We start from the raw sequence: 17,993 nt of genomic DNA, 5'->3' as shown, positions 1-17,993 counted from the left end.
GCGTTTCTTGAGGCAGTCTCCTATTAGACAATTGATCCTTTCGACCTGACCGTTGGTTTGGGGATGTGCCACCGAAGCAAATTTTAGTTTAATGCCACCATTGATACGTCTCCGACGTATCGATAATTTCTTATGTTCCATGCCACATTATTGATGATATCTACATGTTTTATACATACTTTATGTCATATTTATGCGTTTTCCGGAACTAACCTATTGACGAGATGCCGAAGGGCCGGTTCTCGTTTTCGCTGTTTTTGGTTCCAGAAATCCTAGTAAGGAAATATTCTCGGAATTGGACGAAATCAACGCCCGGGGTCGGGATTTTTCCACGAAGCTTCCCGGAAGTCCGAAGGGAAAACGAAGTGGGGCCACGAGGTGGGGACACAGTAGGGCGGCGCGGCCCAAGCCCTGGCCGCGCCGGCCTAGTGTGTGGTCCCACCAGGACTCCACCGACCTTGCCCTTTCGCCTACTTAAAGTCTCCGTCGCGAAAACCCTATCACGTTCGACGAAACCAGAGAAAACCTTCCAGAGCCGCCGCCATCGCGAAGCCAAGATCTGGTGGACAGGAGTCTCTGTTCCGGCACGCCGCCGGGACGGGGAAGTGCCCCGGAAGGCTCCTCCATCGACGCCACCGCCATCTTCATCAACGCTGCTTGTCTCCCATGAGGAGGGAGTAGTTCTCCATCGAGGCTCGGGGCTGTACTCGGTAGCTATGTGGTTAATCTCTCTCCTATGTACTTCAATACAATAATCTCACGAGCTGCCTTACATGATTGAGATTCATATGATGATGCTTGTAATCTAGATGTCATTATGCTAGTCAAGTGGGTTTTACTTATGTGATCTCCGGAGACTCCTTGTCCCACGTGTGTAAAGGTGATAGTGTGTGCACCGTGTGGGTCTCTTAGGCTATATTTCACAGAATACTTATTCACTGTTATGAATGGCATAGTGAAGTGCTTATTTATATCTCTTTATGATTGCAATGTGTTTTGTATCACAATATATCTGTGTGCTACTCTAGTGATGTTATTAAAGTAGTTTATTCCTCCTGCACAGTGTAATGGTGACAGTGTGTGCATCGTGTAGTACTTGGCGTAGGCTATGATTATGATCTCTTGTAGATTATGAAGTTAACTATTGCTATGATAGTATTGATGTGATCTATGCCTCCTTCATAGTGTGATGGTGACAGTGTGCATGCTATGTTAGTACTTGGTTTGGTTATGTTGATCTGTCATGCACTCTAAGGTTATTTAAATATGAACATTGAATATTGTGGAGCTTGTTAACTCCGACATTGAGGGTTCGTGTAATCCTACACAGTTAGTGGTGTTCATCATCCAACAAGACGGTGTAGAGTCTAGCATCTATCTATTTATTCTGTTATGTGATCAATGTTGAGAGTGTCCACTAGTGAAAGTATGATCCCTAGGCCTTGTTCCTAAATACTGCTATCGCTGCTTGTTTACTGTTTTACTGCATCTCTACTGTCCGCAATATTACCACCATCAACCACACACCAGTCCTGGACAGCAAAGCACTTTTCTGGTGCCGTTGCTACTGCTCGCATTTATTCATACCACCTGTATTTCACTATCTCTTCGCCGAACTAGTGCACCTATTAGGTGTGTTGGGGACACAAGAGACTTCTTGCTTTGTGGTTGCAGGGTTGCATGAGAGGGATATCTTTGACCTCTTCCTCCCCGAGTTCGATAAACCTTGGGTGATCCACTTAAGGGAAACTTGCTGCTGTTCTACAAACCTCTGCTCTTGGAGGCCCAACACGCGTCTACAAGAATAGAAGCACCCGTAGACATCAAGCACTTTTACGGCGCCGTTGCCGAGGAGGAAAGGTAAAAGGCACTCATACTCCGGTCCCGGGTAAAAGTACTTTTACGGCGCCATTGTGTGAGTGTTCGAAGCTATTTCCTTTAGATCCTGCAATTGCATCTTTTTGTTTCTTGTTTACACTAGTTTGGCATAATGGACAACAATGAGCTTCTTATTCTATTTCCTGATTTAAGACATGGATGGTTTGATGCGAAAATTAAAAAACCCATGGAACATATTAGTATGAACACTTTGAATATCATTGTTGCTAATGATATGGAAAATTCTAAGCTTGGGGAAGCTGGTTTTGATGAGCATGATATTTTTAGTCCCCCAAGCATTGAGGAGAAAATTTTCTTTGATGATACTTTGCCTCCCATATATGATGATTATAATGATAGTAGTCTTTTGTTACCGCCTGTTATGGAGGATAAATTTGATTATGATACAATATGGCTCCTATATTTGATGATGAGAATAATAATGATAGCTACTTTGTTGAATTTGCTCCCACTATTACTAATAAAATTGATTATGCTTATGTTGGGAGTAGTAATAAGTTTATGCATGAGACTCATGATAAGAATGCTTTATGTGATAGTTATATTGTTGAGTTTGCTCATGATGCTACTGGGATATTATTATGAGAGAGGAAAATATGGTTGTAGAAATTTTCATGTTACTAAAACACCTCTCTTTTTGCTGAAAATCTTGAAGCTGCACTTGTTTTACCTTTCTATGCTTGTTGCATTATGCTTCATGAATTTGTTTATTTACAAAATTCCTATGCATAGGAAGCATGTTAGACTTAAATTTGTTTTGAATTTGCCTCTTGATGCTCTCTTTTGCTTCAACTCTTATTTTCTTGCGAGTGCATCATTAAAACTGCTGAGCCCATCTTAATGGCTATAAAGAAAGCACTTCTTGGGAGATAACCCATGTGTTTATTTTACTACAGTACTTTTGTTTTATATTTGAGTCTTGGAAGTTCTTACTACTGTAGCAAAACCTCTCCTTATCTTAGTTTTGTTGCATTATTGTGCCAAGTAAAGTCTTTGATAGTAAGGTTCATACTAGATTTGGATTACTGCGCAGAAACAGATTTCTTGCTGTCACGAATCTGGGCCTAATTCTCTGTAGGTAACTCGGAAAATTATGCCAATTTACGTGAGTGATCCTCGGATATGTACGCAACTTTCATTCAATTTGAGCATTTTCATTTGAGCAAGTTTGGTGCCTCAATAAAATTCTTCTTTACGGATCATTCTGTTTTGACGGATTCTGCCTTTTATTTCGCATTGCCTCTTTTGCTTGTGTTGGATGGATTTCTTTGTTCCATTACCTTCCGAGTAGCTTTGAGCAATGTCCGAAGTGTTAAGAATGATTGTGTCACCTCTGAACATGTGAATTTTTGATTATGCACTAACCCTCTAATGAGTTTGTTTTGAGTTTGGTGTGGAGGAAGTTTTCAAGGGTCAAGAGAGGAGGATGATATACTATGATCAAGAAGAGTGAAAAGTATAAGCTTGGGGATGCCCCGGTGGTTCATCCCTGCATATTTCAAGAAGACTCAAGCATCTAAACTTGGGGATGCCCAAGGCATCCCCTTCTTCATCGACAACTTATCAGGTCACTTCTCTTGAAACTATATTTTTATTCGGTCACATCTTATGTACTTTACTTGGAGCGTCTGTTTGTTTTTGTTTGAATAAAATATGATCCATCATGCTTGTGTGGGAGAGAGACACACTCCGCTGGTTCATATGAACACATGTGTTCTTAGCTCATAATGTTCATGGCGAAGGTTGAACTGCTTCGTTAATTGTTATATGGTTGGAAACGGGAAATGCTACATGTGGTAATTGATAAAATGTCTTGGATAATTTGATACTTGGCAATTGTTGTGCTCATGTTTAAGCTCTTGCATCATATACTTTGCACCCATTAATGAAGAAATACATAGAGCTTGCTAAAATTTGGTTTGCATAATTGGTCTCTCTAAGGTCTAGATAATTTCTAGTAAAGAGTTTGAACAACAAGGAAGACGGTGTAGAGTCTTATAATGTTTACAATATGTTTTTTATGTGAGTTTTGCTGCACCGTTTTATACTTGAATTTGCTTCAAACAACCTTGCTAGCCTAGCCTTGTATTGAGAGGAATTCTTCTCGTGCATCCAAATCCTTGAGCCAATAACCATGCCATTTGTGTCCACCATACCTACCTACCACATGGTATTTCTCCGCCATTCCAAAGTAAATTACTTGAGTGCTATCTTTAAATTTCTATTCTTTATCTTTACAATATATAGCTCATGGGACAAAATAGCTTAAAAACTATCGTGGTGAAGAATATGTACTTATGTGTCTTATTTCTTAATAAGTTGCTTGTTGAGCGGTAACCATGTTTCTGGGGACGCCATCAACTTTACCTTTGTTGAATATCATGTGAGTTGCTATGCATGTTCGTCTTGTCTGAAGTAAGGGCTATTTTCATGATCATATGGTTTGAGTATGCATACTGTTAGAGAAGAACATTGGGCCGCTAACTAAAGCCATGATCCATGGTGGAAGTTTCAGTGTGGACAACTAATCCTCAATCTCTTATGAGAATATTAATTGTTGTTGAATGCTTATGCATTAAAGAGGAGTCCATTATCTGTTGTCTATGTTGTCCCGGTATGGATGTCTAAGTTGAGAATAATCAAAAGCGAGAAATCCAATGCGAGCTTTCTCCTTAGGCCTTTGTACGAGCGGCATAGAGGTACCCCTTTGTGACACTTGGTTGAAACATATGCTATGCAATGATAACCCATGTTAATCCAAGCTAATTAGGACAAGGTGCGAGCACTATTAGTATACTATGCATGAGGCTTGCAACTTATAAGATGTCTTATACATAACTCATATGCTTTATTACTACCGTTGACAAAATTGTTTCTTGTTTTCAAAACCAAAGCTCTAGCACAAATATAGCAATCAATGCTTCCCTCTACGAAGGGCCTTTCTTTTACTTTTATGTTGAGTCAGTTCACCGATCTCTCTCCACCTCAAGAAGCAAACACTTGCGTGAACTGTGCATTGATTCCTACAAACTTGCATATTGCACTTGTTATATTGCTTTGCATTGACAAACTATCATTGAGATATACATGTTACAAGTTGAAAGCAACCGCTGAAACTTAATCTTCCTTTGTGTTGCTTCAATGCCTTTACTATGAATTTATTGCTTTATGAGTTAACTCTTATGCAAGACTTATTGATGCTCGTCTTGAAAGTACTATTCATGAAAAGTCTTTGCTATATGATTCATTTGTTTACTCATGTCATTTACCATTGTTTTGATCGTTGCATTCATTACATATGCTTACAATAGTATGATCAAGATTATGATGGCATGTCACTCCAGAAATTATCTTTGTTATCGTTTACCTGCCGGGACGAGCGAAACTAAGCTTGGGGATGCTGATACGTCTCCGACGTATCGATAATTTCTTATGTTCCATGCCACATTATTGATGATATCTACATGTTTTATACATACTTTATGTCATATTTATGCGTTTTCCGGAACTAACCTATTGACGAGATGCCGAAGGGCTAGTTCCTGTTTTCTTCTGTTTTTGGTTCCAGAAATCCTAGTAAGGAAATATTCTCGGAATTGGACGAAATCAACGCCCAGGGTCCTATTTTTCCACGAAGCTTCCAGAAGTCCGAAGGGGAAACGAAGTGGGGCCACGAGGTGGGGACACGGTAGGGCGGCGCGGCCCAAGCCCTGGCCGCGCCGGCCTAGTGTGTGGTCCCACCAGGACTCCACCGACCTTGCCCTTTCGCCTACTTAAAGTCTCCGTCGCGAAAACCCTGTCACGTTCGACGAAACCAGAGAAAACCTTCCAGAGCTGCCGCCATCGCGAAGCCAAGATCTGGGGGACAGGAGTCTCTGTTCCGGCACGCCGCCGGGACGGGGAAGTGCCCCCGGAAGGCTCCTCCATCGACACCACCGCCATCTTCATCAACGCTGCTGTCTCCCATGAGGAGGGAGTAGTTCTCCATCGAGGCTCGGGGCTGTACCGGTAGCTATGTGGTTAATCTCTCTCCTACGTACTTCAATACAATAATCTCATGAGTTGCCTTACATGATTGAGATTCATATGATGATGCTTGTAATCTAGATGTCATTATGCTAGTCAAGTGGGTTTTACTTATGTGATCTCCGAAGACTCCTTGTCCCACGTGTAAAGGTGACAGTGTGTGCACCGTGTGGGTCTCTTAGGCTATATTTCACAGAATACTTATTCACTGTTATGAATGGCATAGTGAAGTGCTTATTTATATCTCTTTATGATTGCAATGTGTTTTGTATCACAATATATCCGTGTGCTACTCTAGTGATGTTATTAAAGTAGTTTATTCCTCCCGCACGGTGTGATGGTGACGAGTGTGTGCATCGTGTAGTACTTGGCGTAGGCTATGATTGTGATCTCTTGTAGATTATGAAGTTAACTATTGCTATGATAGTATTGATGTGATCTATGCCTCCTTCATAGTGTGATGGTGACGAGTGTGCATGCTATGTTAGTACTTGGTTTGGTTATGTTGATCTGTCATGCACTCTAAGGTTATTTAAATATGAACATTGAATATTGTGGAGCTTGTTAACTCCGGCATTGAGGGTTCGTGTAATCCTACACGAGTTAGTGGTGTTCATCATCCAACAAGACGGTGTAGAGTCTAGCATCTATCTATTTATTACGTTATGTGATCAATGTTGAGAGTGTCCACTAGTGAAAGTATGATCCCTAGGCCTTGTTCCTAAATATCTGCTATCGCTGCTTGTTTACTTGTTTTACTTGCATCTCTACGTCATCGCAATATTACCACCATCAACCACACACCGATCCCGGACATGACAAAGCACTTTTACGGTGCCGTTTCTATCTGCTCGCATTTATTCATACCACCTGTATTTCACTATCTCTTCGCCGAACTAGTGCACCTATTATGTGTGTTGGGGACACAAGAGACTTCTTGCTTTGTGGTTGCGGGGTTGCATGAGAGGGATATCTTTGACCTCTTCCTCCCTGAGTTCGATAAACCTTGGGTGATCCACTTAAGGGAAACTTGCTGCTGTTCTACAAACCTCTGCTCTTGGAGGCCCAACACTGTCTACAAGAATAGAAGCACCCGTAGACATCAACCGTCATCGCAAAACTTCCGGAACTTTTTGGAATCAAAATTAGTTCCATTGTCTGTGACGATATTGTGAGGCATTCCAAATCGACAAGTTATTCCCCTAAAGAACTGGACGGTGGTTTCGGCTTTCTGATTTCGAACAGGTACAACCTCGATCCACTTGGTGAACTTGTCGACTGCAACCAGTAAATACGTGTGACCTCCAGGCGATGATCTTGGCAGTGGTCCAACTTGATCGAGTCCCCACTGTGCGAAGGGCCACGCGAGAGGTATCGTCATCAGATCTGTTGCGGGAGCGTGCGATTTTTGTGCAAAATGCTGACAAGGGTCGTACTTCATGACCATGTCTCAAGCATCCGATGCTGCCGTTGGCCAGTAAAATCCTGCTCTGCAAGCTTTTGCCACAAGGGCCCTGCTGCATGTGTGGTGTCCGCAAGTTCCTTCGTGTATCTCGTGTAGTAGCATCTTTCCATCGTCGATGGCGATACACCTTTGCAAGATACCAGAGATACTACGCTTGTAGAGTTCTCCGTTCACCACAGTGAAGGCCTTTGATCGTCTCACAATTCGCCTTGCTTCCACCGGGTCCTCCGGTAGTTGCTCCTTTATTAAGTATTCCAAAAAGGGTCTGGTCCACAGAGGCTCGAGGAGGAGGACCTGCTCCGCGGATTGAGGTGGAGATTATTTGGCAATTTGCTGCAAGCTTGCTTCTGGATCATCAGTCGATGGTTTTGGAAGTGCCGATGCTTTCTCCTTGATCGATCGCTGAGTGAAACTTCATAAAATACCCCATCTGGAATGTGGGCGCACATGGATCCGATGTTTGCCAAAGCGTCGGCTTCCTCGTTGCTGGCTCTGCCGATGTGCTTGAGTTCGCATCCCTCAAATTTGGCTTCCATGTTCTGGTACAATTGATGGTAGGCGATCATATTATCGCTGACCGCGTCACATAAATTCATCGACTACTGTACCACCAGGTTCGAGTCTCCATAAATTTCCAGGCGAGTTGCTCCACATGCCTTTGCCATCTTCATTCCGTGCAACAGTGCCTCGTATTCCGCTTCATTATTTGTCGGCAGGGAGAAATTCATACGTAGGATATACTTCATCTTGTCTCCTTGCGGCGATATCAATATCACCCCTGCTCCTGCGCCTGTACTCCGCTTTGATCCATCAAAGTACATTGTCAATGAGCCAGACATGTCGGGTGCTGCCGGTGTTTGCGACTGAATCCAGTCTGCCACGAAATCTGGGAGGACTTGAGATTTGATCGCCGTCAGGTTGACATAGGTTATGTCGTGTGGTGCTATCTCGATGGCCCATTGGGACACTCGACCCGTAGCTTCTGGGTTAGTAAATATATTCTTCAACGGTGCCTCGCTTACCACAATGATTGGGTGCTCCGTGAAATAATGGCGCAGCTTGCGAGCTATTCTCCATACCGCATATGCTAGCTTCTGGTGATGAGGGTACCTCTGTTTCGCTGGCGTGAGAACTTCGCTCAGGTAGTAAACGAGTCTTTGCACGTCGTGAACTCTTCCTGCCTCCTCTCGTTCAACAACTAAGACGCTGCTGAAGACTTGCACCGTTGCTGCTATGTACATAAGCAGCGTTTCTTTTTCATGTGGGGTTACGAGTACTGGGGATGTCGATAAGATCTTCTTCAGATTATCAAAAGATTCCTGCGTTTCGTCTGTCAACTCGAATTTTTCTGACTTCTTCATCAGGCTGTAGAAGGGCAAAGCTTTTTCTCCTAGCTTGGCGATGAATCTACTGAATGCTGCCAGTCGTCCTACCAGTTGCTGCACTTGGTGCAAATTCTTTGGCGGCTCCATATCGAGAATGGCTTTGATCTTCAAAGGATTGGCCTCTATCCCTCTGGCTGAGATGAAATACCCGAGTACCTGTCCTCCCGGCACCCTGAAGAAGCATTTCTTCGGATTCAGCTTGATTTTATACCTGTCGAGGTTGTCGAAGGTTTCCCGCAAATCGTCGAAGAGAGTAGCAGCGTGCTTTGTCTTTAACACGATATCATCAATGTAGACTTCGATATTCCTTCCAATCTGCTCTCCAAGACAGGCTTGCATACATCGCTGATAGGTTGCTCCTGCGTTTTTCAGCCCGAAAGTCATGACGTTGTAACAGAAAACGCCGTGCGTTGTGATGAACACGGTTAACTCTTGGTCCTCCTTCTTGAGCTTGATCTGGTTGTACCCGGAGTATGCATCGAGAAAGGAGAGACGATCATATCCTGCTGTGGAGTCGACTATCTGGTCGATACGAGGCAGTGGGAAGTGATCCTTAGGGCAATGCTTATTGAGACTTGTATAATCGATACACATGCGAAGAGCTGTTGTGTCTTTCTTTGGCACCATGACTGGGTTGGACACCCATTCGGCTTCCTTGAGCTCTCGAATGAATCCGGCCTTGCGGAGCCGACTAACTTCTTCACCGATCGCCTTTCTCTTCGGCTCTGAAAACCTACGCATCGACTGCTGCACTAGTTTGGCTTTTGGATCAACGTTAAGGGCGTGCTCACCGAGTTCCCTGGGAATACCTGGCATGTCGGATGGATCCCATGCAAATATTTCCCAGCGCTCACGGAGGAACTCGATGAGCGCGCTTTCCTATGCGACAGCAAGATCTACCGAAGTGTTGACTGTCTTCTTCGGGTCAGTAGGATACACTTGCTGTTTCTTTTGCGACGTCAAATTCATCAGATCTTACGTTCCGATTGTCGGCTGGTGGCTTTGCGTGGTCTGTGATAGCGTCGATCGTGTTGAGTTCTTTCTTGGCCCCAAACTTCGAGGCGATCTTCTGGAAATCCCTGTCGCAGCTGTCTGAACGAGAAAAGCTTCCGTGGATAGTTATTGCTGTCCCATTATTGCCTGGCATCTTCAACTTCAGGTACGCGTAATGGGGTACCGCCATGAATTTGGCAAACGCTGGTCTGCCGAGGATGGCATGGTACTGAGATTCCCAATCGACCACTTCAAATTCGATTTTCTCCTTCCTGAAGTTGCTAGGTGTGCCAAAAACCACGTCCATCGATATTTTACCAAGGGAATAAGCGGGTCGAGTCGGTATGATGCCATGGAATCCTGTGTCGGACTCCCTTAGCATGTCGACTGTTAGGCCCATTGCTTTCATTGTGCTGGCGAATAACAGATTCAGGCCGCTTCTGAATACCTTGCTCATGTTGTATCCTTCGATCTGTGCTTCAAGGACCAAGGCAGCGTGGCCAGGCCTTGGAACGGCCTTCGGATGATCTGCCTTGCTAAAAGATATGCTTTGGTCTGACCAGTCGATGTATTCGGGTGCGTCGACCATAGCAACCTCTGCGTACTTTACTTCCCGTGAGAACTTCTTGACTTCTCTCTTTGAAAAACTGGTTTTATGGATCATGCTGACCTGTCCGCGAGGTTCTGGGAACACTTCGGTTGGTACGTACTTGTCTCCTCCTGCTGGTACGTATGGTTCTGGTAGATAACTGTAGGATGCCGCTCTTCTCTCCATTGCATGAACTCTTGCCGCAGCTTCGGCCCTAAGATCGTCGCAGAACTGCCGAATTTCGAGGAACTGCCGACAATTTCTGAGCAGATGACTTGATTTTTCAAGGCTGTCCTTTGGATCGATGTAAGAATGTAGATAACACGGTGCTTCAAGTTGCTCTGTGGCCGATAAATAAGGTGTGCGAATACGACTCTTGCTCGGCTGCGTGCTGTGGCATTCTCGCTCATACTGTCGGGGGCGAGTCGCGATTTTCTCTTCTGCTTCACGGCGTGAATCCCTTCGTATTTTCCTTTGCTCCTCTATGGCGCCGAAGCTGCTTCGGCTGCTCTCTCCCGCACTTCTGGATAGGACTGCCAAGGCTACTGTTGGCGCGATACCTTCTGGAGCCGAAGTTCTTGGGTTTGATGCGTTTGAACTAGGGAGGCGAAGGAACCCTCTGGAATCGATGAAGTGTACACCACCGAAAGTAGTATCCATGTTGCCATGCGATTCTGTGGAGATTGGATGCGACGCGTCAGTGTGCGGTACGAACTCGAAGGATCCACAGCGAACAGAATCCCTCGGGTCTGATGGCGTTGGTGACTCCAGCACGAATGCCGCAGATGTAACTGGTACTGCCGATGACCTGCCTTGTGCCGACAGGCTTCCCACAGACGGCGCCAATTGTCGAGGGTACTCCTCGGCAATGCCCTCCGATTGGGGCCTAGGGTTGGTGGAATCCTGTAGGCTGACACGAGACATCGGTTAACTGACAAGCGGGGAGAGAGATTTACCCAGGTTCGGGGCCCTCGATGAGGTAAAACCCTTACGTCCTGCCTGTCTGATCTTGATTATGAAAATATCGGGTTACAATGGGGTGCCGAAGGTTTCGGCTGTGATCTCGTCGAGAAGCTAAGTGCTATGAAACCCTAGCTCTAGACTTCTGGTGGCTAAAGTTGCTAAGATTGATTGTGTGTCCCTCGGCAGCCCCTCTCCTGGCCCTTATACAGGGTGCCAGGTCTCAAGAGATCTGTCCGGGTACGACTAGGTTACAAAAGATCCTAGTTCTAGACTTTCCTTCCTTGATTCGCCCCTTCGTCTTGTTCTTCAAGGAATCTTCTTCGGCACCGTCATAGTGGCCCACCTTGCCATCAAGTGTCTTCATGAGCCTTCGGTTGGGCCACACAAGATAGGGCAATAACAGTTACCCGAAGGGTAATGACCACGTCAACTGACTTAATGGCTTTATTTACTCAATTGAAATATGGAGATTTGCCTCTGTTTAAACAGAACTTTGGTGGCACTACTTGCTATAGAAATTTTTGTTGGCTTATCCTACTTGTAAGATCAAAGCACAACAAAAAAGATTAAGAGTTGGATAACTAATATATTTCAAACATCAATTCTGAGTATTATCTAGCCGTGCATGCCCAAATCCTTCGAACATTATCCATGATGATATTTGTTATGTTTTTTTTTTTTGCTTTTGGCTTTGGCTTTTAACTGGATATTGTTACATGATGGTATAAGCCAAAATTTAAAACCGAAATAACATATTTAGGTTCTTTTATTGGCTTATAAGCGAAAACCTATAAGGTCAAAGTAAGCCTAACCAAACACACATGTATTTTGTTATGTTTCACGTGTTGATATGCTTAATTTAAAAAGAATGTCTATTCTAAAATTGATACCAGTTATATATGGATTAGGGTGTTGAAACTACCCGATCAACAAGAACCAAACTATAGAGCTGAGAAGAACTAATAGAACTAAGAAACCCACTCACTGTTTGGACGTTGGATTGGATGGTTAGGAGGATGATAGTATTCCTAGCCTAGAACGGATAAAATCTCATTGGAAGCCTAGAAGGCGACCTTCCCATCGTGAAACCGCTTTGGTGAATTTCTTAATCACGAAATTCCTTAACTATAGTACCCAATGTCTTCCAGTGTGTATATTGTACTTCGTATATCTCAGGATAAGACAATCATAGAATCATTAATTACCAAATGCCATATGCTTTTGTTATAATCCCTTCATCCTTGAAGCCACAACGCATTTCAATGTAGAAATTTGACTAAAAATTTAGCTAACATAATATGAGTTATATATCACAGAAATATACTACTCCCTCCGTTCTTTTTTAATTGACTCGAATTTAGTACAACTTTGTACTAAATTTGAGTCAAATAAAAAGGATCGGAGGGAGTATTGTATTTATATCTGAAAGATGTTTCCAACGACATTGTTTTGGTGTTATATAATACATTTTTTATCAGTTAAACTGTTAATCAAAGTTTTGGTATGGAATACTTAGTGTTTTATATATATAAATGGATTGAGTATCAGAGAAGTGTAAATTATTCCATTAGTGCTATAGTTAATATAAGTTGCTAATCTGAATATATTACTCTATCAGTGCTTTTTTTTTCGATATGGACTCCATCAGTGCTATAGTTAATATAAGTTGCTACTACAATCAATATGCTATATATGCGTCAGGAGGTTCTAATAACATCTTGATTATAAATTTATAATAGTAACTTACATTATAGAATGGCGGGAGTACACAATAATAGTTGATCTTTATTTGTGAGCAAAGACGAATACTTCAATCGAATGGGACTGATGAGTCATCGACTCATGCATCGTCCCCATGCCGACTCAATTTACTAGTTATCTGAAGCAGCTGCAGCCGCCGCAGCCTGCGCCTGCCTCTTCTTGGCGAACTCTACCATCCTGTCGGTTTCCGGCAAGGCGGCCTTGGCGCCATCAAGCTCTCTGAAGCGCGGAAGTAACCAAGCCGTTCGAAAACGCTTCGCTCGGCTCGCTCTCGCCCCCCGCGCGGGCGAGAGGGAGCAAACCCTAGCGCCGCCGCCCGCCCTCCCTCCGCCTCCCCCTCCCCTCCGCCGCCGCCGGCGCGTGCCGCCGGGCGTTGCTCGTGTGGTGCCGGCGGGGCGGCCGGCCATTTCCCGCGCGCGTGGCAAGGAGGCGCGGCGCTCGGCGCCCGCGGCGGTGTCCCTAGGCTAGGTGCTGGTCCGGCGCGGCCGGGTGGTTCTCGAGGCGGAGGTGCTGCTCCTTGGCGGCGGGGCAGCGAGGTGGCCTGGCGGCGGGGGCAGCGAGGTCGCAGGCGGGCGGCTGGCTGCCGCGCCCTCCCGGCCCAGATCTGGGCCCTCTGGGCCCCATCTGGGTTGGGGTGGGCAGCCTCAGGTCCGGGTGCTGCTCCCTGGAGGTGGAAGTGGGGCGTCGGCGGGGATGGGTGGTGGCGGCGTTGCTCGCCGGCCAGCTGCAGCGTGGCGGCGGAAACTTTACGGGCCAGGCGGGCCTGGCCGGGCCAGTAGGGGCTCGGTGTGTTTCTGCTGGCACGTCCGGTCTGCTACCGCGATGGCGGTGGAGGATGTTCCCTCCCGCGCGGCGGCAGTGCTGCTTCCCCTGACCCTGTTGTGCCCCTCCTTCCCTCGAGGCCTCGTGTCTGGGACCACGGTGCGACGGCGAGGATGGCTTCTTGATCGTGGTGGCGCATGCTGGTTGGTGGCAGTTGGGTGGAGCGCTTCGAGTTGTCTGAGGTGATGGTGGTTTGGGGATCGGGAGAAATCCCTGTCGGCTTGTTCGACGCCGACGCGGCGACGCCTGCGGGTGTCGTCTTTCCTTCCTGAAGGGCGTCGGGGGTACCCCTACCCTATCCTCTCCACATACGGGGGGAAACCCTAGGACGAGTCCGGGCAGCAGCGGCGTCTTCGTCGCCTCCTTGTTGAAGGTGTTGCTTCGTATGCGATGACTCGATGTGCTAGGAAGCGGTGGGACTTCCCGGAGGGCGCAGCGATTGCGGGCTATCTTCGTTTTTCGTCAATCTATCGGTGTCGGCATTAGTTTCTTTTATATTTTCTCTCTTCTTTCTTTTGGGCTTGATGTGCTGTTTGCCCCAGCGTTGCTTGCTATCTTGTATCGGTTGGTTGCTATATTAATATAGCGGGGCGAAAGCCTGTTTCGAGGAGCTCTCTGAAGCGCTCTGCCCATGCCGCTAGGAGCGGAGTCTTAATGGGGTCAAAGATCTTGGTCTCGGACATCACCTCGGTCGCGTTCAGCCACGAGAGCAGGCTTCCCAGCGAAACATCGATGAGTCCGACGCTCTCACCGCCGAAGTATCCCTCCCCCTTGGAGCACTCCCTCAGGGCTCCCTCCAAAGTATCCAGTGCAGCAAACATCTGCTTGGTGCCCTCGGACTTATCCTCCTCTGTCTTGCCCCTGAACGACTGTATCCACGAGGTGACAAGCTGCAGAAACACTTCGGTGATCAGTAAAACGAGATCCCAAACGCCTGAACAGTAAATTTCAGTAGTACTTTGTACAATAGTTAGAAACGAAGAAAAGCTATGAAACCTTGTCGTCGATGTAGGCAGCCCAGAAGCGGGCAATGGCACGCTCATGAGGATCGGAGGAAAGCAAGGAGGGGCCGGTGCCGGCGAACGCCTCGTCGATGTACTGCACGATTACCATGGACTCGCAGATGGGCTTCCCGTTGTGGAGGAGCACAGGTACCTTCTTGTGCACCGGGTTGGAGCTGAGGAGGAGCTCGCTCTTGCTAGCTAGGTCCTCCTCGATGTCCTCGTAGCTCAGGCCCTTGAAGCTCAGTGCAAGTTTCACCCTGATGACAAACGGACTCGGCCATGCGCCGAGCAGCTTCAGGTCATCTCCTCCGGCCATTGTGTCCTGCTAGATCTTTGTGTATGAAGGTTGATCCGTTTGTTTTAGCAATTTAGCTTGTGTTTTGCTGGTTGCTTGGTGGATCATACCGAGAGGGAACTGCATGTATTTATAGTGTTCGGGTGATTAATTGGGTTCAGGAAAATAATCAGAACAATGCGTCATGCGTGATGTTTGCAAACTTTTTTTTTAACAGTGATGTTTGCAAACTCAAAGCATGGAACCAAGATACGCATGCCCATCTTGGAGAGGAAGTAAGCAATGACAAAATATGCACATGTTCCTGTCAGCTTGAATTGTTTAACCCATCTTTGACCACTACAGCCTTAAAAGATCGAAAGCAATAATTCCATTTCCACGAGAGTCCACTGTTGGTGCCTGTGCCTGTGCGTATAGCATGACGCATCACGTGGTAGCACAAATTGCGGTTGTGCATTTGCTTTCCGTTCATATCTTTTACGGAGTCCCATCTTTAGTAATGCATTTCCTTCGAAGTCTTATGCCCAAGTTGCTTTGTTTTCAAGTACTGAAGTTTTAGTTTTAACTTTTGCAATGTGGAGTTAAGTTAGTTTTGGAGCATGTTAGCCCGAAATTTTGCAAAAAAAATTAGTTTCAGGTTTAAAATCTTATTTTCCAGTTTGCTTATTTGTTCTCTATTTGTGTTCTTTATATAACAACCGTGTGAGCATCTTTGTGCATTTTTTCCCATATGCGTGTTCTTTTTATAGCAAGTTGATTAACAACCCATGTGGCACATTGCCAGCCACAAATGACAAATCTGAACCCTGACATTAAATTCAGCACGAAATGACCCATTCTAAAATTAATAATTCCCGACCTAACCTTTTTGATGAACATCTTCATTGCGGCATTCAGGTTGCACTGATCAATTCCCTGGAACAGGGTGTTGAAGTGTCGTGCCTATATGCACTCTCATCCTAAATGGATACGCTCTACTTCTAGAACTCATTGATGAGTTGCCTAAGTCAATGCCCTGATCCAGGGTGTTGATGTCATAGAGATCAATACCCTAGGCCGGGGAGTTGAGCCTTCCACATTGGACCCACGCATATGGTCGGTTTGGTATCTAAACGACTTGGTATAGGGCTTTGAGTACTTCAACCTCAACAACATCTTGACGATCGAAGAAAAAAGGTAAGATTTAAAATGTGTGGACAAATATGAGTAATTCCTAATATGCACATATACCAAGTATTGCCGATTTCACTAATTCTTTGATTGATAGTGGTGGTTTTTTGGCATATTATTATTTTTGTAATGATGTCAGTGTTGGATAATTTAGGCACAATTTCCCTGATTAATTTCAGAATATTAAGCATGATGATAACAACTACTAACATGTGAAACTCGAACATTCTAGATGCATTAATCGACATGAACAATAGTAGAGCATACGCTACAACAACCATCACAAAAAAATCGGGATATATCGCACGTACCGATCAGGCGGAGGTGGTGGTGGAAATGTAGCAGTCATCGTCGCAGTAGTAACGTTGTTGACGACGGGTCGAAGTAGAGGGCGTTAAAGACGACGGTAGGCAGCATCGCCTGACTTGGACGGAAGATGATCCTGATGGAGAGTTTTAGCACTCGCGCAGAGCGCTTTCCAAAAACCTAATTCGCCATCTCCCCTACAGGATTGCAAAGACGAGCGGTTCCAGAGACATTCCCTCTCGTTTGTCGGTGCACACCGGCGGGTGGAATGGAGTAGGCTACGATGACGGTGCAAGTAGGGAGAGGTGGAAAAACCCTAACCCGTGTATCAGATGTGTTTCTGCGGCAGCGGGGCAAAACCCCGTTCCTGTCCTATACATATTTAAGCCTATTTTTAGTATAGGTTGTTCAGTTATTTGTTGAGGCCTTGTTTGTTGTGGGCTCTAGGCACCATTGGGGCCCTTTTTATGCAATCTGAGACCATACTAATTTAGATTTTGGGATCTGCGTATCATGAAGGTTGGGGACAAATCTCCTAATTGGGGTGTTTTTTCCTCATATCATTTTATCCTCACAAGCTTTTCATCGTCATGTCGTCATGAATATTGATGATGAGCTTGGTGATGGGTATTTTAGCTCTCACACCCTAGAACTGTGTAATCCGTATGGGCCTGGTGGACCCATGCGTACACGGTTGAAAGATTCAAAAATACTTTTTTTACGAGAGTAGTTGGAAGGTAGCCGTATCCCCAAGAATTGTTAAAATTATAAATTACTTCGTCCGATCCATATTACTTGTCACTAGTACGGGTGTACCTAGAACTAAAAAATATCTAGATACATCTTTATTAGTCTTACCTAATATGACTCGGAGATTGTACAAAAAAGATAACAAAGATTCTTACTATTGGAAGCCATGTAGGCTTTGTCGTACGGTAAGAGGACATCCGATGACTATGAAAAGATGACCCAAGATCCTTCCGAGGGGATTGCCTTTAGATATATATGGTGCCCCATTGATCTAAGTCATTGTTATCACCGAGAATTCATATCGATCTATGGTCCTTTGCTAATTTTTACCAGCATAGATCCATTGAGCTCATTCATCTGAACTTATGATGCAAACCATTGTAATCGTTCGTATGCCCACCATGACATAGTAGGGATGTTACCTACACAGGGCGACCCATACATGGTTAAAGTCGCCCATGTATTATCTAGTGACTCAAGCATCCTTACAACAAACAAAAGAATTAAAGTGCCTCTAGAAGTATTCTTGCTAGATCTAAAGATATTCAAGATTTTATTGCTCGAC

The 17,993-nt window shown here is 45.1% G+C and overlaps 1 protein-coding gene across 1 annotated transcript; it reads right to left on the bottom strand.

Annotated features, from left to right (window-relative positions):
* Positions 1 to 13,023: 13,023 nt before the first annotated feature.
* On the bottom strand, positions 13,024 to 15,310 carry LOC124677086 (probable glutathione S-transferase GSTU6). Its single transcript, XM_047213083.1, has 3 exons — positions 14,900 to 15,310; positions 14,516 to 14,793; positions 13,024 to 13,300 (listed from the first exon to the last, which is right to left on the bottom strand). Exons 1-3 carry the CDS (start codon positions 15,221 to 15,223, stop codon positions 13,192 to 13,194), a joined length of 711 nt encoding a protein of 236 aa, XP_047069039.1. The 5' UTR covers positions 15,224 to 15,310; the 3' UTR covers positions 13,024 to 13,191.
* Between the last annotated feature and the right edge of the window lie 2,683 nt (positions 15,311 to 17,993).

This window comes from Lolium rigidum, chromosome 7 (genome assembly GCF_022539505.1).
Source record: "Lolium rigidum isolate FL_2022 chromosome 7, APGP_CSIRO_Lrig_0.1, whole genome shotgun sequence".
NCBI lineage: Eukaryota > Viridiplantae > Streptophyta > Magnoliopsida > Poales > Poaceae > Lolium > Lolium rigidum.
Note: the sequence above shows the minus strand (reverse complement) of the source record. Positions and strands in the feature narration are given on the sequence as shown.

Coding starts and splice junctions, on each gene's coding strand:
- LOC124677086 (XM_047213083.1), bottom strand. CDS start 15,223: ATGGCCGGAGGAGATGACCTGAAGCTGCTCGGCGCATGGCCGAGTCCG. Junction 14,794..14,899: donor CTGCCTACATCGACGACAAG/GTTTCATAGCTT, acceptor GTGTTTCTGCAG/CTTGTCACCTCGTGGATACA. Junction 13,301..14,515: donor TGGGCAGAGCGCTTCAGAGA/GCTCCTCGAAAC, acceptor TCCGCGCTTCAG/AGAGCTTGATGGCGCCAAGG.